Source organism: Procambarus clarkii, chromosome 69 (assembly GCF_040958095.1).
Source record: "Procambarus clarkii isolate CNS0578487 chromosome 69, FALCON_Pclarkii_2.0, whole genome shotgun sequence".
Taxonomy (NCBI): domain Eukaryota; kingdom Metazoa; phylum Arthropoda; class Malacostraca; order Decapoda; family Cambaridae; genus Procambarus; species Procambarus clarkii.
This window is the reverse complement of record NC_091218.1, coordinates 17,502,910-17,527,909: the sequence shown is the minus strand read 5'-3', so window position 1 is coordinate 17,527,909 and position 25,000 is coordinate 17,502,910. Positions and strand designations below refer to the sequence as shown.

Below are 25,000 nucleotides of genomic sequence, written 5' to 3'. Positions count from 1 at the left end.
CATCCACTTCTCACGTATTCAGATTAGCTGGATTACCAGAGAGTAATTACAGCCGTCCTCTCCACGCTGAGGACGATAAGCTCATGAAAGTGGTGGTGGTGGCGGTGAAGATTGTGGTGGTGGTGGTGGTGGTGGAGACTGTGATGGTGGTAGTTGAAGGTTGTGGTGATGGTGGGAGATTGTGGTGGAGATGGTGGGAGATTGTAGTGGTGGTGGTGATTAGTATTTACCTAATCAGTGCATAACTATCAGTTTTTACCAGGGCGAAGGCGGGAGTGATGCCCAGCCCTTTATGCACCGCCTACCAGCCTTGTTGTCCGTATTGCGTTATAATTTAACTTGTCTAATGTTCGCATTCCTTGTTCGATCTAGCTTTAATGTTTTGGATGGAGGTGGCTTCCACAACTTCTTCTTTGTGGATTCTGTGGTAATGGTGGTAGTAGTGGTAATTGTTAGTGCAGTTTATTTTATTATTATTATTATTATTTTTCTACCACAGACGTGGCCACACATTTACAATGCTAAGCAGTATATATACATTTTCTTCTGTCCTCCATGGACAGGTTTAGAGATGTGTTAAACATATAGTTCAAGGGTTTATTGAACAATCAACCACAGAAGGTGATTTGGTGCTTTTAAATAGGTTAGCTTAGCATGTTAGTACAGTGGTAGTGGTGACATTGTTGGTTGAGTGGAGGTGATAATGGTGATAGCGACGTCCTGTGAAGCTCGCCCAGTCACGTGACACCCGAGATAACACCATCCAACAGCCAATCACAGCCCTCAAGGCAGACAAGCACAGGAAGCGAACCACTGGTACAAAGCATCCCGTGCCTAGCCTCCACTACAGTATCCATAGTAAAGCCGTGAAGTGGTCAAGTCTCATAATTTGCTTACACAAATAATATATATCAATTGTAAAACAGTGTTGGAAGCTCTCACTTGCAGCTAATAGTTCGAGTCGCCAGGTGGATGGTATTAGCCACCACTATGTGATCAAGTGGCACGCATCTCAGATCATAAACTGCTTGTAATGCAGTGGCTCTCCGCCTTGCTGCTCCAATCGGTGTATTTGCTAGGAGGCGAAGGTTGATAGGTACAGTGAACATGGTCTGCTCTACCAAGGCACAGGGGGCTGGCACTCCAGGCACAGTGAAATTAATATTATTAAGAGGAGCCTTACCATGGTTGGGTGTCCAGCAGAAAGTCTCCTCTATATCCTGCAACTCTGTCAATGTTGTTGGTCGCATAGATGGAATACCTTACTTACCTGGAAGTAAGGTAAGCCAACCCGTTATCCTAATAGTACATTGCATTTTGACGTATAATTTACCTAAAGCCAAAAAAACTGATGTACTAAAAATGGCAGCGGCTCGCAAAACTGACGTGGTCCCAATTCCTGTTCGTGGTAACCTCGGGTAGGTTAGGTTCAGGCAATTTAGTACAACAGTTTAATGACGTTGGGAACGCTCGGGAGAACAGGCTGGGTAGGCAGCTGGTGTGGGACTACATGTACGTATACCACCCTGACTTTCTTTAGTTATATAACGTGTGAATCTATTGAATCGACAGGACGTCTGGCGGTCTCTATTGAGGCTAGTCCAGGTTTTACCTACAACCCCTAAGCATAACACTTCAAGTTTGGACGTTAAATCTAAATCAATCAAGTTTAGAGAATACGGCCACAGCTTCTATCTTGCAGCTCAAGAACAACACAGTAATTAGTCTGTGTTCTCTAACTTGCATTTCCCGCCGCAGGTGAACATCTGCGCCGCTATGTTGTTCTTTTCACCTTGGTTTTCACCCCTTGTTGCACAGACCAAGCTCGGTGCAACAGTCAGCTCAGAATGCATTTTTCTCTAGCGAGATGAAAAAGGTGTTAATTCGAGCGTTGTGATTTATGGCGGTAGTGTTGACGGGAGGGGAGAGTTGGGGGGAAGGAGGGGAGAGTAGGAGGGAGGGGGCGGCGCCCACCATGGTAATGGTCCCATCATTCATGGTGGGGGGATGAGTCCTGAACCCCTGTTCACCATTATTCACTCCGAGAGGGGAAGGGGAAAAGGGAGATAGTAGGTAAGAAGAGCGAAGAAATTTTATGGGGGGGGGGAGAGAAATAAGAAATGAAGGGATAAAAAAGATGGGAAGGTGAAAGGGGGATAGAAGGCAATAAGGAAGATGATGGGATGGGAGGGGAAAGTGGATCTTGGGAGAGGAAGGGGAGTAATTAAAAAAGGATGGAATGGAAGTAGAAGAGAAACATGGGAGAGGTGGAAGGGAAAATAGAGTGGTTGGAGAAGACAGGGAGTGAAAGTTTCTAGTTTTAGAAACTTTTGCGCTATTGAAAAAATATCAAAATGGAAACCACATACTGTATGAAACGCAGACAAAAAACACTATAGAAAGAAAAAAACAATGTGACAAATTTGGGATTAATTATGCGAGAAGACTTTAGTAAAGAAGACAATATAGTATCTGCAAGAAAAATGCCAGGTTGGATAACTAGAACCTTCCAAACAAGAGATGCCAGACAGATACTTATACTCTTTATATCACTAGTACTCTCTAGGGTGGAATACTGTTGCACACTAACAGCTCCGTAAGGGGCATAACTGGCCGACCTCTCACGGTGTTGAAGAGAGAACTGACCAAAAAGGTTTTGATTCATATATCATAATGCGAGCAGTTCCGCTGAACATTTTGTTTGACCAGACCACCAACCAGGAAGCCTGATCAGAGACCTGGCCGCAGGTACGTTGATCCTCGAAATCAGAAGATAAGGTACCCATCCAGGTGTCTAATGAAACACCATCCAGGTGTCTGCTGGAACACCATTCAGGTGTCTGCTGGAACACCATCCAGGTGTCTGCTGGAACACCATCCAGCTGTCTGCTGGAACCCGAGAGTGTCGCAGGCACGGCTAACTGTTACTTCACCACTATGTACTAAAACATTAACTCTTCCAAAACTAAATAAAAATAAAATTATAATTATTAATTAAAATTACCACAAAATGGTCATAACATCTCTAGCAAACACTTTAAAATAACAGGAAACTAGAATAAAAACCATAAAAATTTAAGAATTATATCACCATAAAAATATAATAATTATAAAACCATATTTACCAGCCATTTTATAATGAAAATCTTCCTGGGAGTTACGAGGAGCGATAAGTTTTGTAGAGGCAGGAGAACATACAGAAGATTAGACGTTATCAGGCAGTAAATATCACGAGACACAGAAATACACGCTCTCCTCCTTTCCCCTCCCAGCCAAACCCAGCCGGCGAGGCCGGCTGGGTTATCACGCAGGCGACGACAGCGTCACAGACTGCATCTGTGTCTGTCTCTAGCCATCTCATACCTCAAGTGAAGAGACAGGGGACACAACCATACTCTAGAGATCTCATACCACGAGTGACAGGAAACTATCACCCTACTCCGGGACCTCACACGATGAGTGAGGAGACTGGAGATAGATAGGAGACGACGACCTTACTCTAGAGATTTCACACCATGGGCGAAGAGACAAGACGACACATTCAAACTCCTTACTGTCAACCTTCTACTCCACCATTTATTTCAAGTTTTATGTCTCCACCTACGTCTTAGTCTCCTCCTCCTCCCTAGTTTCTTTGATTTCTATCTTCTCCACCACTTCAATCGCCGACTTCTCAAATTTCTCCCTCGTCTCCTCCAGTACAAAACAACGGCATGACAATGTTTCTGCCCAGTAATAGAGACTGACAATCCGAAGTAATCCACGACGCACGCGAACGCTGATACGTAATCCTCCACGACCAAGGCGACTGAGGCGCACGCGAACAGTCAGGGGGGGAGGGGAGGGAAGGTAGCTCAGTCTAGACCATTTTTATTTTTTATTAACATAGATACATCCATATTTATTCGGCTACTCTAGAGTGCATGATGTCGTTAGCCACCACTGACACACTTTGGATGGACTATGAAGATATCCTCATGAATCCGAGAACTGATATATAATTGCAGGACTCCGGGTACCTCAAACAAGCAAGTTTGGTAATTGAATAATATAATGTTGAACAGTATGACCCAGTTCATATTAAGAATTTACACCTGGAGTCCCTCGGATTGGAGGAATCGTTACATGTAGCCACCTGCCACAGGTAACGGTAAACCGATATGATCCTGGCAACCACTGTGTCATACTATCTGGTGGACGTTTCCTGCCGTCCGCGTGTATAAGTCAGACACCAGCGGTTTGACACCATAACTGACGTCCTCTTTAACTTGATAAACATGCATACGCAAGGCAAACATAACTGCTGAATGTATACGAGTAAACAAAGAACCATTCAAGACTATTTCCACTACGTGTGACAAAGCTGGAGAAAGTCCAGATGTATGCCCACAGACAAGTTCCGGAATTATGATTGGGAGAAAACACTGTGAACAACCCAGCGGGTTTTCTTCCTATTGGAGACATGCTGCTATGGCGGTGTGTCCACTCACACGATGAGTGGCACTGCCCAATAAACTCGCCCCTCGGGGCAAAATTAAAAAAAAAAAACATTAAAGTAACTGCCTCACGTCTCTTGAAAGAAGAAGGTAGGGAAGACATGACCACTACATATAAAATATTGAGGGGGATTGGTAAGAGTGAATAAGGGTAAATTAGGCACAGTAAGTATATAGACAAATGAACACAGGCGCACACAAAGTACCTAAATGAAGCGAGCGCGCGCACACATACATACATACATACATACATACATACATACATACATACATACACACACACAAACACGAGCGCGCGCGCGCGTGTACGTCTTGCAGCGAGCGAGCAAGAAATATAAACAAGACTGTGTGGAAGACACACAACATATGGCCGGCTGTGTTTACATCACACAGATACACCTTGACACAACCTCGCCCAATATGTGTCGTCATGTTGCTGAGGATCATGTGTCGCCATGTTCCTAAGCAACATGCGTCGCTGAGTAGCATTAATGTGTCGCCATGTTGGCGAGAAGCAACAACTGTGTTGCTGAGCTGGACATTGCAGGTGGATGTGTCCAGGTATGGCACCTTGCACTATTGGCTAAGCTTCAAGCACTAGTACTAGTACTAGTAATAGTACTAGTACTATTCCCTACACCTTACTTTCCTCCTCAGCTCTCTCTTGCCTATTTATTGCCTGTCCCTACCTCCTCATCACAATCGACTTGAGAATGGTCCAGGACGGACCGAAACGTCGTCATCCCTTCAACTTCTAGTGTGTGGTCTGGTCAACATACTTCAGCCACGTTATTGTGACTCATCGCCTGCATTCAAGCACTAGGTATCTCAGGCTGCAACTTAATGAGGGACTCCCTTCGAGAACGGAATCTAAAGGCACTCAAGCCCTCAATGAACCATAACTGATGATTAGTCTTATAAGGAGAGAAAGGGAGGCTTAGTCTCTTTTCCGCGGCAGAGACAAAGAAACAGTTTTGAAGATAGAGAAACAGATGGGAAGACAGAAACAGCTGAGGAGACAGAAGAGGCACATCTGGAAGGCCAGACATCAATTAAGGTTCCTTACTCCACCTTGGACACCTCTGGCAATGCTCCGGCCCTGTGGTTGGTCCCATTATTGTTTACAAGAGCTTCGTGCCTTGTAAATACATAGCCTTTGTTTACACACACGCGCACACATTATGGCATCAAGAGCCTGTCTGCACACAAACACTACAGAGAGTTATGCTTGGTGCTGCATCATACAAAATGAAGGGATAACGTGTGAAAAAGGATACAAGTCGGTATCTTGTGGGTTTATTTTTTGTAAGCCACAAGCCATCCATTCCAAGCCCACAAACCCTCCACTATAAGCCCGTTAACCCTCCACTCCAAGCCCACAAACCCTCCACTCAGTGTTTGTAGTACAGCTAAAACAGAAAAGCTTTTATATCTAATTCCTTAATCAAATTATAGCAGAATTTGTGGAAACGTGGAACGTCCAAAATCTGGATATGGGGAGCTGGGAAATGTGTTGGGAAAAGCAGACAAGGCAGGTTTTGCCTCTAACTGGAAATGTGTGTTGAAGTTTAATTGCTTTTATAAGACTGTGACGTGATTGTGGCGGTTGCAGATGACAGAGAGAGAGAGAGAGAGAGAGAGAGAGAGAGAGAGAGAGAGAGAGAGAGAGAGAGAGAGAGAGAGAGAGAGAGAGAGAGAGAGAGACAGACAGACAGACAGACAGAGAGAGAGAGAGAGAGAGAGAGAGAGAGAGAGAGAGAGAGAGAGAGAGAGAGAGAGAGAGAGAGAGAGAGAGAGAGAGAGAGAGAGAGAGAGAGAGAGAGAGAGAGGCTCCGTGGTCAAGCGGTGAAAGACTTCGATGCTCAAAAATGTTCCGGGTTCCAATCCCGGCCGGAGCAGAAAAAATTTGGCAGGGTTTTCTTTCACCTCATGGTTCTGTTCACCAGCAGTAAATAGGCTCCAGAATCCGTACACCACTTGACTGACAGTTGAGAGACGGAACCAAAAAGCCAAAGCTCAACCTCAGCACGCACAAATAGGTGGGTACACACACACACACTCACAAGCCCCGTGACAAAAACAGGAAGATTAACTGGTAACAAATCCATAATTGTTGGCCCTTGTTCACCCAGCAGTCATTGGAGACCTGGGAGTAAACCCGATTGACGGATCGTGTTGGAGTGAGAACTAGTTGGGTAAGGTTCAACATGTACTGGGGGACGGGAAAGCTGTCAGCCTGCTAGCAGGAGTTAGAAGGCGTCTAACCACCCGTGTAAGGAAAGGAGAGACTGCCAGAGGGAAAAACATATATATGGTAATGTGTTTAAGAGCGCACCTTAAGCGCGTTACTCCTCTAACAAAGACTATTCAATTAAAGAGGATCAAACACAACAAAATTATTTCCAAGAAAACCTGGAATTGGTAATGAGCTCATTAGCGCTAGATGCTCAGTGGCTCAATTACCACCGTTTCCTAACAGATAATGACCCACAATGTTCCTTCTACTGTGCCCCGTATGGCCTTGTTTTTCTGTGTGGGTTGTCGCAATTGTTCATTAGATAAAATAAAATGTTTTCACCTATACGAACATTGCTGGTGCACTCGAAGTACATTTAATTGGATACATATGACATTGCATAGTATGATGTTAAGATGTGTGTACTGGCGTAAATGTAGCTGCAAGATCAAGTGCTATAATATTTTCCATATAAACTATTAAAGTTGTATATCAGGTTTGTTTTAACTATCTCTCCATCCATGAACTCACATATAAAGCTGAGGGGTATGAGCTATGTGGAGAGACTACGGGAACTAAACCTCATGTCGCTGGAAGAAGAGTTAGAGGAGACATATCACCATATGATATCACCATTCTCAGAGGAATTCATAGGATAGATAAAAACTATTTATTTAACACAGGGCACACGCACAAGGGGACACAGGTGGAAACTGAGTACCTAGATGAGCCATTAGAGATATTAGAAAGACCTTTCTTAGTGTCAGAGTAAATTTCAAATGGAATACATTAGGAAGTGATGTGGTGAAGGCTGACTCCATAGACAGTTTCAAGTGTAGATATGATAAAAGCCCAGTAGGCTCAGAAATCTGTACACCGGTTGATTTCAGTTGAGAGGCGGGACCAAAGAGCCGAAGTTGAACCCCCGCAAGCCCAACTAGGTGAATACGCACAAACTATTTATATTTTTCTTCTACATGGTATTGCCAAAGAAGCTTCTCCCTGCACTAAGAAACAAGTATGTACACAGATACCACTTACCACCACTCTACATAGTTACCATATTTCTCTCAAACTTGGGTAGTGAGAACGCTTTTAGCTCTCTTCTGGTTGCTGTCAAAATGGAGATGAAATCGGGCAAAGCTTGTTCAGGGGAGAGCGAGAGAGAGAGAGAGAGAGAGAGAGAGAGAGAGAGAGAGAGAGAGAGAGAGAGAGAGAGAGAGAGAGAGAGAGAGAGAGAGAGAGAGAGAGAGAGAGAGATACTATCTGGGATGTTCTCAGCAATGTATTGTACATCTTGTCTGAAAGCTTTGCTCTGCTTTGTCCTTATTTATTTATGAATCCTACATCTCACTTACTTTTAATACTTAGTTTGTCATTTACAATGGTAAAGTTGTCTGGTGTTTGGGGTCAGTGTTAGTCATTTCATTATCATTCTGAGTGTCATGCACATGTTCACAGGACAGTTTGATTTCGAACATTTTACTTACAAGTGTGTGAGATGAAGCTAGTGCTGTTTGGTAGTTTGTTGTCAGTTATTATTGTATATGTAACTGTATTAATATTAAGTTCTTGTGGTACATGTATTATGGGAGCTACAGGTCCTTCCTTGATTTTGATAGTTTCAGCCGCTGCTTCTCACGAGGGACAGAGGAGGGAAGCATGTTGTTTGAGGCAGAGGAGTCAGACTATTATTCAAGATACTGTATATGTGATGTGTGATGGTGCTTAACCTAAGGCTGATGGGAACAGAAATATTCCTGGTTCCATTGTTCTTAGGAAGGTTTGTGTCCATAACAACCAGTGTGAGTTTATTTAGGATGCTGCATCCGGTTTTATTTTCTGAAGATTTTGTCTGCTCGTGATTCTGTTATGGCATTGATTCTAGATCCAAGTGGTTTAAATTTTGCTATAAGGCATGTATTAAATTGTTCTTCCATTTTAGTGCCCCTGTAGCTCTTCACGTGTCTATCTAGCAATGTTTCAATGGTTTTACTTGCTATTTTCATTGTGTGATCAGTGAGTGGGAAGCGTAGTCAAGGAGCTGACAACGCGGCTGTAGAAAGTCTATGTTGAGCTCTGCGTCTATATTGTTACCGTAAACTAGTTGGTATGTTAAGCCTGCTGGCTGTTCGACCGTCATGTACTCATGTTATCTTGTCGAAGCTTCCATTTTGTCCCTCCACGATATTGGTATTTTGCTGTTGCCAATGGAGTTGAAAACTCAGCTCTCTCTCCTCCTCCTCTTCTCCCTACCCTCCACTCCTGTCTTCCATCTTCCCCTTTCTTCCCTCGTTTCTCTTCTCCCCTCCCTATTCCCCGCTGCGTCACCACGTGTCTTCAACATCCCCTCACCCAACAAAACTTTTGGAATATATTGCATCAAATTGCAGAGTAATGCAAGAAGCCGGAGGATGTGGATTGGGAATTGCAAGAGGATTGGGAGAAAGCCGAGATTGGAAATCCAGTAGTGCAGTGGTTAACAAAGTCGGTTCACAACTAAAAAGTTCCGGGTTCCATTCCCGCAGCAGATCACACGTTTGGGCAAAATTACAATTTTGCCTAATCTGAGGAATGTAATTAGGTTTTATTAGAGTGAGGATAATGCTAGTATTCACTATCACACAGGACAGAGGATAATACACAAGACAATATGTCTAAACTGTAGGCTGAAGCACATGTATATCATGGTTACAATCAACTACATTAGACTGTATGCACGTTTCAATTTACGAATATGTAAATACAACTTTCTATTGTGCACTGCCACACAAGGGCAGGGATGGGTTCATAAGAGATGCAGCTTAAAAATAAAATAAATTAAATTGTTCTTCATTCTTTAAAATGGACAAGCAAATTTAGGATGAATTTTTAGGATGTCGTCCAGTACACCAGATTCAATGACGACATCCTAACAATTTATCCTAAATTTGCTTGTCCATTTTAAAGAATGATGAACAATTTATTTTATTTTTTAAGCTGCATCTCTTATGAACTCACCCCTGCCCTTGTGTTGACTCGTTATGCCTTCATGTTGACTCGTCATGCTGTCATATTGACTCGTCATGCTGTCATATTGATTCGTCATGCTGTCATATTGACTCGCCATGCAGTCATATTGACTCGTCATGCTGTCATATTGACTCGTCATGCTGTCATATTGACTCGTCATGCAGTCATATTGACTCGTCATGCTGTCATATTGACTCGTCATGCTGTCATGTTGACTCGCCATGCTGTCATGTTGACTCGCCATGCTGTCATGTTGACTCGCCATGCTGTCATGTTGACTCGCCATGCTGTCATGTTGACTCGCCATGCTGTCATGTTGACTCGCCATGCTGTCATGTTGACTCGCCATGCTGTCATGTTGACTCGCCATGCTGCCATATTGACTCGTCATGCTGTCATATTGACTCGCCATGCTGTCATATTGACTCGTCATGTTGACTCGCCATGCTGTCATGTTGACTCGCCATGCTGTCATGTTGACTCGCCATGCTGTCATATTGACTCGCCATGCTGTCATGTTGACTCGCCATGCTGTCATGTTGACTCGCCATGCTGTCATGTTGACTCGCCATGCTGTCATATTGACTCGCCATGCTGCCATATTGACTCGTCATGCTGTCATATTGACTCGTCATGCTGTCATATTGACTCATCATGCTGTCATATTGACTAGCTATGCTCTCATTGTGTGTTACGGCCCTACTGGGACGCAACCGGGTTCTTCTCTGATGGTAGAGTTTTGGGAATCCGGCCCCAAGTTAGTAGAGGCTTTCAAGGGGTGTGTTCCGTAATGCAAGTCAAAGCTATCAAGGAAGGTACATTGAAGACCATTATTCTAATTTATATATATATATATATATATATATATATATATATATATATATATATATATATATATATATATATTCCCACCACCGTAATTTAAAGTCATAAAAGGGAATTATTACTACACAATGTACAATGAGGTCTCCCTCTCTGAAGACGCTCAACACTCTGCGATGCTTCTTCTAGGTAGCCCTGGTCTCTGCTTCCGTGGTTCACAATGCATCCACGATAACTCTACGACGAATCTACCCTGGCCACAGGTCAGCCAAATCACAGTCCCACTGGGTGCTTCGTCGTGGAGGCCTTCAACCACAATCCAGCCTGTAGCTGGCAGGTACCGATCAGCTCCGCTGTGTAGGCCACTCCACGACCGATACTTAGGGTTGCGAGCCCTAGCCAGGAGCCTCGTGTGACTCACTGGTCACTCTCCTCATACAGCACCCCAGTGGGTGGTCTCTTCCACCAGCCAACCACGGATAAGGCGATTCCCAATACTGCCACGCCTCAGGCAGGCTATTACTCTCAACAGAGTGCGTCCGGGGGTGACTCACAGCTTCTTCAAAGCAGACTGGTGAGGAGACCTTGGCTGCCTTGGGTAGACTGATCCATCGTCCAACACTGCAGTCCCAGGTCGACTCTGCAATCAGACACGTCACTAATACTGGGACGCTTCACTCACAAGCTTAGACAGAAACGTCCACCTCTTCACTCCATAGATGGCGTTCACTGTCTAAGCACTACCTCATCAGAGGTCAGCAGCGGCTACGTCATGAGCCGGCTAAGACAGGCATCCAGCACCTGTTGCCGGTATATCCTGTCCTCACTAGATGGCGTTGAGCATGTTGTGGGTTTTCGGGAGCAGACTCGCAGATGGCGTTGTTGTCACATCTCCGTGTTCCAACGCTGGACTAGTCTTTCGGGAGCAGGTGCCTTATGTTATTTATTTATTCTCCCCGGTTCTCCCGTGGTCGTAGATACTACTGCTCCCTTATCCTGCTGGCAGGGGGCACCTGCTTTTCGACAGGATGAGGCGAGGTACTTACTGCTTATGGCCGTGGTAATGTGCTGGGAACATCCAGAGCGAGATGCACATCTCATTGCCAGAAGCGTTAAGATAATAGTTTAGTTGCTGTTCACCTGTATTACGAGACGGACGCAATTAAGATGCGTGACACCCACTTTTTAAGAAACATACGTGCAAATGCAAAGTTGCTACTTACAGAGTAGATGAAATGTGAAATAAGTAAAAAAATATTGCACAGTGGAAAAATAGTTCCTTAGTTAAAAGACAACCGGAATCAGTTGTCCATTATTATATGATCTGTTAGTACGTTATTATACTAACAAATTCGACAAGTGCCATGGCTACTCCAATGGCCTTAGGAGAAAATAAGGTCAGTTCCCTGCCTCGAGTGGAGGGCAAGCATCTCACCCGGGGGAAAATACTGGACAATGGCGCCAATGCCACCGTCTTCAAGGGCAGTCTCCTCTACAAGGGTTGCAGTATAAAAGTGGCTATCAAAGTACCATATTTTCCTGATATAAATAAAATAGAAAATGAAGCTAAAGTTTTGCATGAAGTACAGGGAGCAGGTGGAGCCCCAATATTGTTTGGCATTACCCGCGAAGAGCCATATAGCCTGGTAATGACCTATTGTCCCGGCCACACTCTTGGACACTATTTACTAAACCATAGTACTGACGACTGCCTTCATGCATTCGTCAACCTATATACTGCCGTTGAAGAGTTGCATTCTCGAGGGTTTTCGCATAATGATCTGCATAGCAATAATATAATTTTGCACAAAAATTCAAGTGATGTTAAAATTCACATAATTGATATGGGCCATGCAAAACTCTTATTGAGAGACTCAACTGACGAAGGAACTACACTTGATTATAAGACTCTTCTGATCCATGCAAATGAAATAGTACAATTATTAGACAACTCGAGCAAATATGAGGCATTAAAGAGACAGGTTCAAGGAGCCTCTCACACTTTTGAAGGTGTGAGAGGCATTGTGGAGATCATGAAGACTGTGTTGGCTGCTGCTTGTCCCAAAGAGCGTTGAGAGAGAGAGCAGCTAAGTCACCACGTAGGATTACATCCGTATTGTTTATTATTCTGTCGAATGACGTACTCAAACAGACCAGGAATGATGATGTGGAACGATAATCTCTTCATAAGTAGGTAACCCGGTTGGCTAGTGTGATAATCCGATGTGCCTTAATACAATATGTTATTGATTATTATGCCTTATATTTTGTTAAATTTTCTCCTAAACAATTACAAAGCCTAGATGTAGTTCAAAATGATGCCATGCGCATCATTCTGGGTCCACGTAGAACTGTCAGAACTGTTTACGTAAGAAAGGAACAAAGACTACCCTCTCGAAATGTTTTCCAGCAGCTTACAACGAAGGTTTATTACCCTCCCAGGCGCAGATGTTACAAGTACTAACGGTGGAATCGTGTTGCAAGAAACTACTGGAATGATGAGCGGTGCGGCTATTATGCCAAAAAAGCATGCATGATCTGTAGGCAATCAAAAAAAAAGGTAAATGGCGAAACAATTTAAATGAAGTGTGCCAAGTGTCATCTGGACGGAGTACCCGCCTGGCATGACAACAGTGATACTCCCGCCGAGACGGCCTGACCATGGTATACTAACAAGGGGGCGTGAATAAACGCAGTGGCTCACCTGCAGTGACAGCACCAATCACCAGCCCACACTTGCCTCCCCTACTCAACAACCCCAACGCCACAGCCGGTCACCCAAGTGACACGGTTGCAGTTTCTTGCAAAGTATTATCAACACACGACTTGATAATGGTCCAGGACGGACCGAAAAGTTGTCGTTTCTTCATTTTCTGATGTGTGATTTGGTCATCAAATCTTCAGCAACATTATTGCGACTCGTCGTCAAGCAACATGATGAATTTGGGTTTTCATATACAGATTGTGAATTGGATGCAGCCCTCTCCAGGGCCAGTAGCACTGCTCCTAGTGAGGACGGTATCACCTATGAAATCCTCAGATTACTACATCGTGTACCCGGTATTCCACTATTAGAATTGTTTAATGCAAGTTGTGTCACGGGGCAGCTGCCTGCATCATGTACCAGCAGTCTCACGGTACCTGTACCAAAATCTATCCAACTTGATGCTTTTCGCTCTATCTCACTGACCAGTTGCATGCATCAAACTTTGGAGAGAATGGTGCTTAATAGATTATTGTATAGATTTAAAGAGCACATGTTACCTGATATCAATGGTTTCACACATGGAAGAAGTGTACACAACTGTTTCACAACCTTTTCACTGTTCATGGATATAGAAGGCACAAATTCGCAACATTTCTTGGTTTAAAAAATACTTTTGACATTGCTAACAAAAGTGAAACTAAATTAATGCAACTAGGCACCCCACAATGAGGAGTAATAACCCCACCTTCTTCAATGTTCTACTCAATGCCCTACTACAATCAATCCCACTTTGTCAAAAAGTCACTATTAGATATGCAGATATCCTTGTGCATACTAAAACCCATCGCAAAATGTAAATAATCATAAATTATATACATACAGCTTGTGAGAGTCTTGGTTTTGTAATAAACACTGCAAAAACTATTGTATTTAACAGACAAATTGGTAATCGCAAAAGTGGACTACAAAAACTAGAGATAGATAACATACAAATAGACTATATATCCTTACAAATACTTTGGTGTCTCAGTCCCTTGTACCTTAACTGCAGTCATAATGTTACTTCAAAAATGTAGAGACAGACTCAAGGTTCTCAGAACTGTAGTGGGATACAGGCCTAAATACGGTGTTGAAATTATAATAGCAAAAATTATGTATTACGCATATATATAAAGTCTCTGGTTTACTATCATGCAGCAGCTTTAGTCCTGCAAAATAGTATATGTATTGATAGACTGGGAAAAAAGCAAAGTGAAGTCCTCAGAATTATATTTAGCTGTCCAATTACCACCAAAGTTCTCAATATGCAGGAAGAACTAAATATACCTAGCATTCCTGATAGAATATTTCAAATCACCCTAATTATGAGACTGAAGCTTCTGCGTGATAACAAAAGAACATTGTATCAGTTGAATTGTTAGAACACATTCGCAATGGAACTATTGATTCTAAATGGATTCAAAGAACAGCCACTCATTAAAATGATAGGATTTTACGATGAGTGTAAAAATGAAAGATTGCAGCACTTCCTTCCACCCTGGCAGAAATTGTAAATTTCCTTAATTGTAAATACATAGCTGTTAAAATTGAACAAACGCTGTAACAAGCTGACATTATAATTATAAGGTGTGGAGGAGAGATGAAATTGTTAATGTAATAATCTCTGTTGAGGTCTGATAAAGACCTTTTGTGCCCTCTGTAATCCTATTTGCGCTACCGTTCACAGGATAGAGTATGAGGCGCACAATAAACTAACCGCCTCCGGCGGCAACAATCAAATCAAAATCCTCTATTTATGAGAGAATAGTTCAACTTATTACAATATTATGTGTCAAAATTGTTGAAAGTAATGGTCCCTCCTGCACTATTCAAATTAAAATCAGATTCATTCTAAACTATTCTACTTCCTCAGTCCTCCACAAAAAATTCCATACAGTATTTTATAGAGTATGGAGTTGTTATGAACTGTGGCTCAGTTCCAAAGAACTAAGCCACAGTGTGTGGCTCAGTTCTTTGGAACTAAGGCAAGGCGACCTACTGACATCAAACTGCTTGTGCAAGGATCATCGCCAAGTTGGGGCAAGGAGTATGACCCTTGCCAAGCCGTCGTCTCCAGGTGTCAATAATCTTCCACAAGTACCATAAGGAAAGAATCCTGGCAGCCATCCAACATATACATGTGTGTTCCATTGTTGTATTAATATTCAATTCAGCCTTAACTGTAAATTATGTAAGAACTTAACATTCTTGAATAAAATATCTGCTGAATCTTTTATTTTTTTTTATCTTTTATCTGTAAGCATGCCTAGATACATAATTTTCTAAATGGAGAAATTATAACCAAGCTGATAAATTTCTGTAATTAAAACTTGGTGCACTATTCACCTACCTGCATATCTACCTGTTATCACACCAATTTATTTTCTTACTTGCCTAATTACTTACCTGCTTGCCTATTTATCTTCCTATTCACCTTCCTATCTGTCTTCCGCTTTACCTTCCTACAAATTTACTTTCATACCTATTTTCCTTATTAGTCTATTTGCCTTATGATGTACCTCTTTACATCCATACCGATGTATTTAACTTCAAAACTATTTACTTTTCTATTTATATATTTGTTTTTCATATTTAACTTACTACCTGTTTACCTTGCTACCTTCCTATTTACCTTGCTACCTGCCTACCCCAAGGGTTGAAGCACCAGAGGGACCGGCCCACCCGCCACTCTCATCATGTTTTTGTACCAGTCTCTCCATCCCTCTTAATGGTCCTACAAACCCACCTTTTTTTTTTTACCCATAGACCCATAAATCTTTTTTAATTGAGGGTGGAAGGCTTTGGCACATTAATTGATTTGCTTACATGTGCGCGCTCCTTGGAAGAGCACTGACTTGAGTTGCACTTCAACAGAATGTAACATGTGCGAGATTGCCATCAACTCTATTTTTTTAGTTTGTCTACCACAGACGTGGTCATTTATATAATGCTAATCGGCCATTACATTTTCTTCTGGGCATCTGATTGGGTTAGATATCTCCTGTGTTACATATAGTGCATTGGGTTGTTCAGTACTCACCCAAAGGCGGTTTAGTGATTTTTATTACAAGGTAATCAAAATATATTTTCGAAAATTGTCTTGAAAGTTACCTCGAACTTTACCTGGGGAAATAATTGGATTTTCTTGTATTAATTAATGCCCTCTCATCAATACTTTCTTGAGAAAATTGAGAAGAGATTATAGAGGAAGCAGCAAACTATTCGCTTTTAACTCGAGTGTATAAAATAGGCAGTATTTCAAAGGCAAATTTCGAGTCGCAATTACCAGCATGTTAATCAAGCTGGCACGGGAAGGGTGCCAATTGTAGCACGTCACCAATCTCCTGAAGAACTTGTCTTAAAGAGGTAATATGCCAATCACCCTGCTTTAATAGCTCAGGTTGAAAGTACTCTACATCATTATTTTTAGATTTACTTATATTTATATGTTAATGTTGACAATGAACTCTGCAGGGTGACTGGTGGGTGTACGGGAACTGTCACAGGTGGGTCAGCCCATTTTCCTACTGTAAGAGGGGTCGGCTCCCATGACGACCCCCATGAAGTCGACGGAGATAAAATGGTGACCACCGATTGCATAGATTATCATCATTTGTTCTTAATATCACAAAAATCAGATAATGACATGCAAAGCACATATTCTGCTGGCAGATTTGCATTCTGGAGCTCTCAATACTTAAATACATTGCACAACTTAAAGGGTCGACCTGGGTATCTCATCAAGCTACCCCCGAGGGAGTCGGTCGGTCGAGCGGACAGCACGCGGGACTTGTGATCCTGTGGTCCTGGGTTCGATATCAGGCGCCGGCGAGAAACAATGGGCAGAGTTTCTTTCACCCTATGCCCCTGTTACCTAGCAGTAAAATAGGTACCTGGGTGTTAGTCAGCTGTCACGGGCTGCTTCCTGGGGGTGGAGGAAGAGGCCTGGTCGAGGACCGGGCCGCGGGGACACTAAAGCCCCGAAATCATCTCAAGATAACCTCAAGATAAGATAACCCCATATAATAAAAGACTTGCCTGTCAAGGTACCACCGTTTCTCCGTCAACTGTCTACCCCTGTCAATCATCGCTCTCTGCCCCAGGTACGAGAATCTGATTTAAAGCAAAATGATGTACCAATAATTCATAGTTATTATATCTCTCTTAATAGATATTTTAATAAGTATTTTGTGTAACTGTGTACTATGATGCCACAGCTGTAGCTGTTCTCTAATAAATTTTGTATATTGTTTACGATATGTAAACTCCATCTTGCAGAAAAGTTTTCATCTTAAAATCATTCCAAACAGCAACTTGGCCTTGCTATCCTGAATTAAATAGCCCTGGCTGAAACTAATTTGCATATTCAACATGCCATTTAATCTTTGTGCTGTCAACCTGACCTGAAAAAAAAACTTTAACAATAGCCTAATGTCTTTTTCCTCACTCAAATAGCCCAAAACACGCACACGAACGCGAAATATTCCCCGACCGCAATTTATAGTCCAGGGACCCGGGTTTGATTCCAGGACGAGGCAGAAACAGTTGGGCAGTTTCTCTGACCTAGTGCCTCTGTTCACTTAGCAGTAAATAGGTTCTTGGGAGTTAGACAGCTGCTACGGGCTGCATCCTGTGTATTTACTATTTGTATCTGCAGAATCAAGCTGTTAGATCTTGGACCCCGCCTTTCTAACCGATCTATTTTTCTTCTATTATATCTACTACATATATTTTTATCTAACATATACACACACATCCCCAGGAAGCAGCCCGTAGGAGCTGTCAAACTCCTAGGTACCTATTTACTGCTAGGTGAAAAGGCCCATCAGGGTGAAAGAAACTACTCATTTATTTCCGCCTCCGCCGGGAATCGAACCCGGGCCATTAGGACTACGACCCTCCAGCGCTGTCAACTCAACCGCGAGGTGTGTGTGTGTGTCTGTACTCACCTAGTTGTGCTTGAGGAAGTTGATCTTTGTCTCTTTGGTCCCGCCTCTCAACTGCCAATCAACTGGTGTACAGATTCCTGAGCTTACTGGGCTCTATCATATCTACATTTGAAACTGTGTATGGAGTCTGCTTCCACCACATCACTGCCAAACGCATTTCATCTGTTAACTACTCTGACAATAAAAAAGTTTTTTCTAACGTCCCTGTGGCTCATTTGGATACTAAGTTTCCAACTGTGTCCTCTTGTTCGCATACCACCTGTGCTAAATAGTTTATCTTTATCTACCCCTGCCAATTCCTCAGAGTATTGTATAGGTAGTGATTATGTCTCCCTTAGCTCTTCTGTCGTCCAGTGTCGTGGGGTTTAGTTCCAGTAATCTCTCCTCGTAGCCCATACCCCTCAGCTCGGGGACTAGCCCGGTGGTATACCTCTGAACCTTTTCTAACTTCGTTTTGTATTTGACTAGATGTGGACTCCACACGTTTCATGTGTATGCGCGTGTTTGTATTTAGTCTCCTGAGACTGTCCCTGAGTCTCCATAGTCTCCTGAGACTGATGGATGCCTACTAGTGTATTTAGTGTGTATTTACTATGTGTGCCTGCAGAATCGAGCTATTAGCTCTTGGACCCCGCTTTCCTAACCGATCTATTTTTCCTCTATTATGTCTACTATATATATTTCTCTCTAACATACACACACACATCACAGGAAGCAGTCCGCTGTTCTGTCAAGCAAGCTGTCTAACTCCCAGGTACTTATTTACTGATAGGTGAATAGAGGCATCGCTGCCCAATTGTTTTTGTCTCGGCCTTAACCCGAGCCCAAGCCCGAGCCCTTAGGACAATAACCCGGGAGCCCTGCCAATTTAGCTGGGAGGCCCCAACGTGTGTGTGTGTGTGTTTTGTCCTAGACTTGTTTATGTGGTGCCTAACCCTCCCTATTTATCAAATTTCCTTCTCCCGCTAACCCTGCCTTCCCCCTCACTCCTCTCCCCTTAGGTCACACCTGACAGGTGAGACAAACACAGGGTCAATTGTTGCGAAGGTGAGAGGTGGTGAGGGGGACAAAGTGAGGGGAGTGTCAAGTTGTGAAGGGTGTTAGGGGAAAGGAGACCAGAGAGAAGGGCAGAGGCAGTGACGTCATAAAAGAGAGCAAACGATACCACTGGATACAAAAGTGAGGTCATGGAGAACCAATGACAAAAGCCACACTGACGTCATGTGCTTATTGCTAGACATCAACACTGGAAGAAATGTAATGTAATAGAGAAAGCTTTTATTATCATTTATTTTATGGTCAGTAGGTTTTAGAACAGGCGCTGCTTGTGCAGTGATTAAACTTGCCCAGCGCCTTGCGAGCGATTTGGTCCTGGGTTGGAGTCTTGGCCAGGAAGGATTGACTAGGCACCAATCCTTAACTGTTCGCCTATGTTCACCAAGCAATAATATGGTACCTGTTTGTTAACTGGTTGGCAGGTCTTGTTCCAGGGAAAGCTAACAGACAACGTTTACCATCTTCTTGAGGTTATCTTGAGATGATTTCGGGGCTTTAGTGTCCCCGCGGCCCGGTCCTCGACCAGGCCTCCACCCCCAGGAAGCAGCCCGTGACAGCTGCCTAACACCCAGGTACCTATTTTACTGCTAGGTAACAGGGGCATAGGGTAAAAGAAACTCTGCCCATTGTTTCTCGCCAGCGCCCGGGATCGAACCTGGGACCACAAAATCAGAAGTCCAGCGTGCTGTCCGCTCGGTTGACCGGCTCCCTATGAGGTAAATGAATGGAAAGCTCTCACTCTACTAAAAGGAGTCAGAAATCGTCTTCTCTGTGTAGAAAAAATGCTCTTTCCACTCCTCCGTCAACACAGCCGGGAGAAGAAATGATGTCAGTGAATTAAACATTTCTAATTTTTAGAAACTTGCTAGTGTAATATGACAGAAGAATGTTTTCCTATTTTAGCTATTTTACTAAACCTGCGATAATGTTTGACAAAATATAAAATGGTGGCTACGTGCCGCTTCTCGTCTTAGAAAATCTACTATAAAAATAGTCTTAGTTCCCATATGCTACATGCAAGAGATGGTGGTAATGATTACCTCGTTAAACACAATGCAGCTGGAGAAAGTCCAGAGGTATGCCACCAGACTAGTCCCAGAGCTAAGAGGTATGAGCTACAAGAAAAGAATAAAGGAGATAATCCTCACGTCACTGGAAGAGAGAAGACAGGAGAAACATGGTCACCACATACAAAGTAAATTGAAAAATAAACAGGATTGACAAGGACAGGCTATTTGCAGGGGTGGGACAAAAACATGTCGACAGATGGGAACTAAGTACCCAAATGAACCACAGACATTATCTTCATTGTCAGGATAGTGAACAAATGGAATGTGTTAAACTATATTAACAGCTCTATAGATATGACCGCCCAACAAATTCTAGAACCCTTACAGATCAAATCTGAGGGGCGGGACCAAGAGCCGTTGCTCAGTCTCAAGGACAACTACGTAAGAACACCCAGGTGAGTACACTTCACACTCCGTTCGTCTTAAGATGCTTAACTGGTCAGAGAAACAGCCCCCTCCCCACCCCTTCACCCCCGACGAGCACCAGGCTTATCGCTGTTTACAGCTTTTCTCCCAATCTTTAGTTTTCATTCGGGTTTCTCTTCTATTTCAGTGAGAGTTGGAGAGAGAGAGAGAAAGGGGATGAGGGGTGGTGGTTTGTGTCTCGTAATTCAGTTATTTGCTTTGTTGACCAATTTTTGTTAATTTGTTGGTGTATTTGTTTGTCACTTTGTATCTCTGCAGTTGTTTGTACTAACCTAGATGTGCTTGCAGGATCGAGCTAGACTTCTAGCCCCACCCAGGCCTATGTGTGTGCTTCTCTGCTCGTGCATCTGTCTTTCTCTATATTTTGCTAAATTGAGCTTCTGTCGCCGTTTTATAATGGTGTTTTTTGCAAGTATACTATATTCCACCACTATATACTATATTTTGCAAGTATACTATATTCCAGCACTATATACTATATTTTGCAAGTATACTACACTCCACCACGGGCCTCGAGCTACTGGCTGGCCCACTATGCGTCACTTAATTAGTATTATTTAGGCAGTGGAGTAGATGAGTACTTATGACTCCTATGTTGGCTTCAGTAAGATTATACCCAATGTGTGGGTGTAACAATGTCCTCTACATTGTTAAATCTCAGTGGTAATCAGAGTTCATTTGTGACTCCAGACCGTGATGATATATGTTACAGTAGTCGGCTGGGTATATCTCCACAATGCTGACATTTTTTCTCTTCTTCCGGAATCATTTAAGTCTTTGTCCCATACACCTGGGTGTCCAAGCCTGACGCAGTGCACGGTACTTCTTCCCTTTTAACAAAATAAATGCTTCATTATATGAAGCTTCATTTGCTTCATTTCATTAGTATATGGCACACACAACTTGATAATTGTCCAGGACGAACAGAAACGTCGCCGTTTCTCCATCTTCTGACGTGGTGTTTGGTCATCAAATTTTCAGTCACGTTATTGTAACTTGTCGTCCGACTCTGAACATCTAGTTCTAAACAGCATCTATGAGTATTGTAAACTATATTTTAAGAATTATGAATTCAGGTTGATAAAATTGATTAAATGCTTTAAACATTGAAGAACAGCTCAGAAAATTTATTAAAACCTTTGAACATGCTGAAGAACAGCCAAGAACACTGAAACAAGTTCTGACGTTTCTGAACAACTACCGGTATGAATACTGAAAGAAGCTTAAACATTCTTAGAAACTTTTATAAATATTGAACCTTTTTAATCCACTTTTGCGATTACCAGTTTGCCTGTTAAATACCTTAGTTTTAGCAGCGTTGATTACAAGACCAAGGCTCTCACAAGCTGTATATATAGAATTTAAGATTGTTTACATTTCGCAGTGGGTTTTAGCATGTACAAGGGTGTTATCTGCGTAGCTAAAAGTAATGTTTGCCGGACTAGTTGGGGTTGATTTTAGTAAGGCATTAATTAGAATATTCAACATTTAGTACTCCTCCTTGTGGGGTGCCTAGTTGCATTAATTTACTTTCACTTTTGTAGCCTTGGAACAGAGCAAAGGACAGCTTGGTAAGACAGCCCCGTATCCATTGTAATAATTGTCCATCTATAGCCATTCTTGCTAATTCATACATAATCACTTTCTTATTAGCAATATCAAAAGCATTTTTTAAATCAAGAGATGTTGTGTATTTGTGCCTTCTATCTCCGTGAACAGTGAAAAAAGATTGTGATACCATTGTGTACACTCTTTCCATGTGTGAAATCATTGATATCAGGTGACGTGTGCTAGAGTATGTGCGTGTGTAGGTGACGTGTACTAGACTCTATACAATAATCTATTAAGCACCATTCTCTCAAAGGTTTTACACATGCAACTGGTCTGTGAGATGGGATGAAAAAAATCAGGTTGGTTAGGTTTTGGTACCGGTACCATGAGACTGCTAGTCCATGATATAGGCAGTTGGCCGGTGAGAATTCGCATTAAACAATTCTAATAATGGTTTACATAAGGGACGTTTGGTGGCCGGGATACTACTCAATTTCGGGTAAAGGTGGAAAGTAGTTTTTCCTCGGCCAATGAAGAAACTAAGAAGCGTATCCTCTCCTAGATTCAGAATACATAGTAATAGTATCCAGTTGAAACTTACCCCAGAAACAAAAATAAGATTTCACACCAATCGTTTGAAAATGTTTGTCCAAAGGATAAGGTAAGGAAGGGCAGCAATGATGAAGAGGGGAACATTTTAGTATGACGAACAGAAATTTAAAAATACTTAGAATGAAGGGTAATAGAACTAAAAATGTGAATGTGCTAAGAAGACAGATTGTGAACTGGAACAACAATATAACAAATTTTAATAAAGAATTAATTTTATGCCGAAGGAAGCAAGAGCAGGCCACTACACATGGAAGGGAAAACACCATGTGAGCAACAAGGTGAGGATCAACGATGCAGGAGAGACGAAAGCTCGCACGTATCCAAAAAGGACATGGTTGGAAATGTCAAACGGTGAATCATGGAGTCAGTCTGACGCTCGGTAGAGATGGATGGGGAGTTAATAGGAGGGAGAGAGCCCAAACATGTGGAGGGGGTCGGGCAAGTGGTGATTGGTGTGTCAGGGGTGAGATGGGAGGGATAAAGCCAGGCAGTGTGGTGATGGTGAGGTAGAGTGGTGATGGTGAGGTAGAGTATATAGTGTGTGAGGTATTACATACACACACACACTGACACCTCATATAAACTAAAAAATAGTAATTCCATCACTTAAAACCACGCTTTAAACCACTTGAGATCAGCATCATCACGTCTCCTGCACGGGTACAGAGTACTATGGTGAGTACTGACAGGCATACAAACTCCTAACAGAGCCCCACCAGTGACGAGGGAGCACTGGCAAATGTCACTGCCACCGCCTAAATTTTGTTTATAAACAGAGCACCTCCCCTCCCCCCATCCCAATCACAGCCCAACCAGCGTGACCAAGATAGCATCTGCTGATTGGTGAATGGCACTGTTTACATCTTGACGATTCTGAAACTGCCGGACCAGCAAATGAAACCTTTAATTTTATATAATTATTATCCTTAGTGTTTCATTTTCTATTTTTTCTCCAGTTTTCTTTTTTGTTTTCTTTACTTTCCTCGATTATTGAAATTCTCTGTTTCTGACTTTTGTACTGATGCCGTAAGAAGTCATGCTGCAACACGAAGGAACTCCCAACAGGAATTTAAATTAAAACAATTTTTCAGTGTTGAAAAACACGAAGGCAGTGTTTTTGTGTCTTTTAGTCTGTGTTAATCTGTGAATCTGTTAGTCTGCTTCTGCTAGTCTGTGCATGTGTATCATTCCATTGCTTTCAATATGTTACTTATTGAGGAAGTTAATGATAGGTGGGTGTGTACAGACAAGGTTTTGGTAAGGCATAATACTGGAAAAAGTACCCTTAATTCTGTAAAAGAAATGCTACATGATTTTTCTGAAAACAAGGTTGAGCGTATCTGGCACTACAGTGCAAGTGTACATATGGCCAATGAGTACAAGGAACATCTGAACACTAACTACACTGCAAGCGTGAATTCTAATTTCGACAAGCAAATACAGTATGTTAATCATATCTTGGCCTGTCGAAAACGCTATTATTTATTTGGCCTATTGTTGCAAAATGATTCACGAATCTAAAATTATTGTAAAGCAATATTCATGAATTAACAGACTCGGTATTGTGATAATGCAATTTTGAAGAAATATACTGTTTATACAATGTTGCCGAAATATACTGTGTTTACGTAATGTTGCAGGAATATATACATTTAACGAATATCTCTATTTCTCCACTAGAGACTTAATCGGATAAGCGAATTAATCTCGGATCAGGACAAACTCAAGAACATTTATGATTTAATTTCAAGATTATGAAATAATCTCATCGATGTACGTCAATAAACTCGGGTTTAAGACCTAACTGCATAAAGCTAACTCATTTGTGGCTAACGTACTTAAAGGTACTAGACTCTATGATGCTTGCTGTGGTCTCAAAGATTCAAGACATTAATCTAATTGAAAGGTTTACTCGCTTTAAAATAAAGTGTGCATTATTCAAGTGCCGAGTTTGCTCACTAAACAGTGGATTATAGCAACACTTAATATCATGGCAAAGACTGAACTGAATCTGAGTTTACTTA

General features: G+C 42.3%; 2 protein-coding genes across 12 annotated transcripts in view; both read left to right on the top strand.

Moving 5' to 3' along the window:
- Window positions 1-788: 788 nt before the first annotated feature.
- The window catches only part of LOC123772129 (uncharacterized), a 47,269-nt gene continuing 23,057 nt past the window's right edge, over window positions 789-25,000 (top strand). For 4 of the 11 annotated variants that reach the window (XM_069311099.1, XM_069311095.1, XM_069311093.1 and 1 more), the window contains exon 1: window positions 791-1,281. The gene's annotated coding sequence lies outside the window, so the exon portion shown is untranslated. Of the gene's footprint in view, window positions 1,282-25,000 lie in introns of all 11 variants that reach the window. The other 7 variants (XM_069311098.1, XM_069311097.1, XM_069311096.1 and 4 more) reach the window with 4 other exon arrangements.
- Window positions 11,931-12,641, top strand: LOC138355868 (serine/threonine-protein kinase ULK2-like). Its single transcript, XM_069311411.1, has one exon. It carries the CDS (start codon window positions 11,931-11,933, stop codon window positions 12,639-12,641), a length of 711 nt encoding a protein of 236 aa, XP_069167512.1.

Bases quoted from the DNA above. Each gene is read 5' to 3' on its own strand.
- LOC138355868 (XM_069311411.1), top strand. From the start codon at position 11,931: ATGGCTACTCCAATGGCCTTAGGAGAAAATAAGGTCAGTTCCCTGCCT.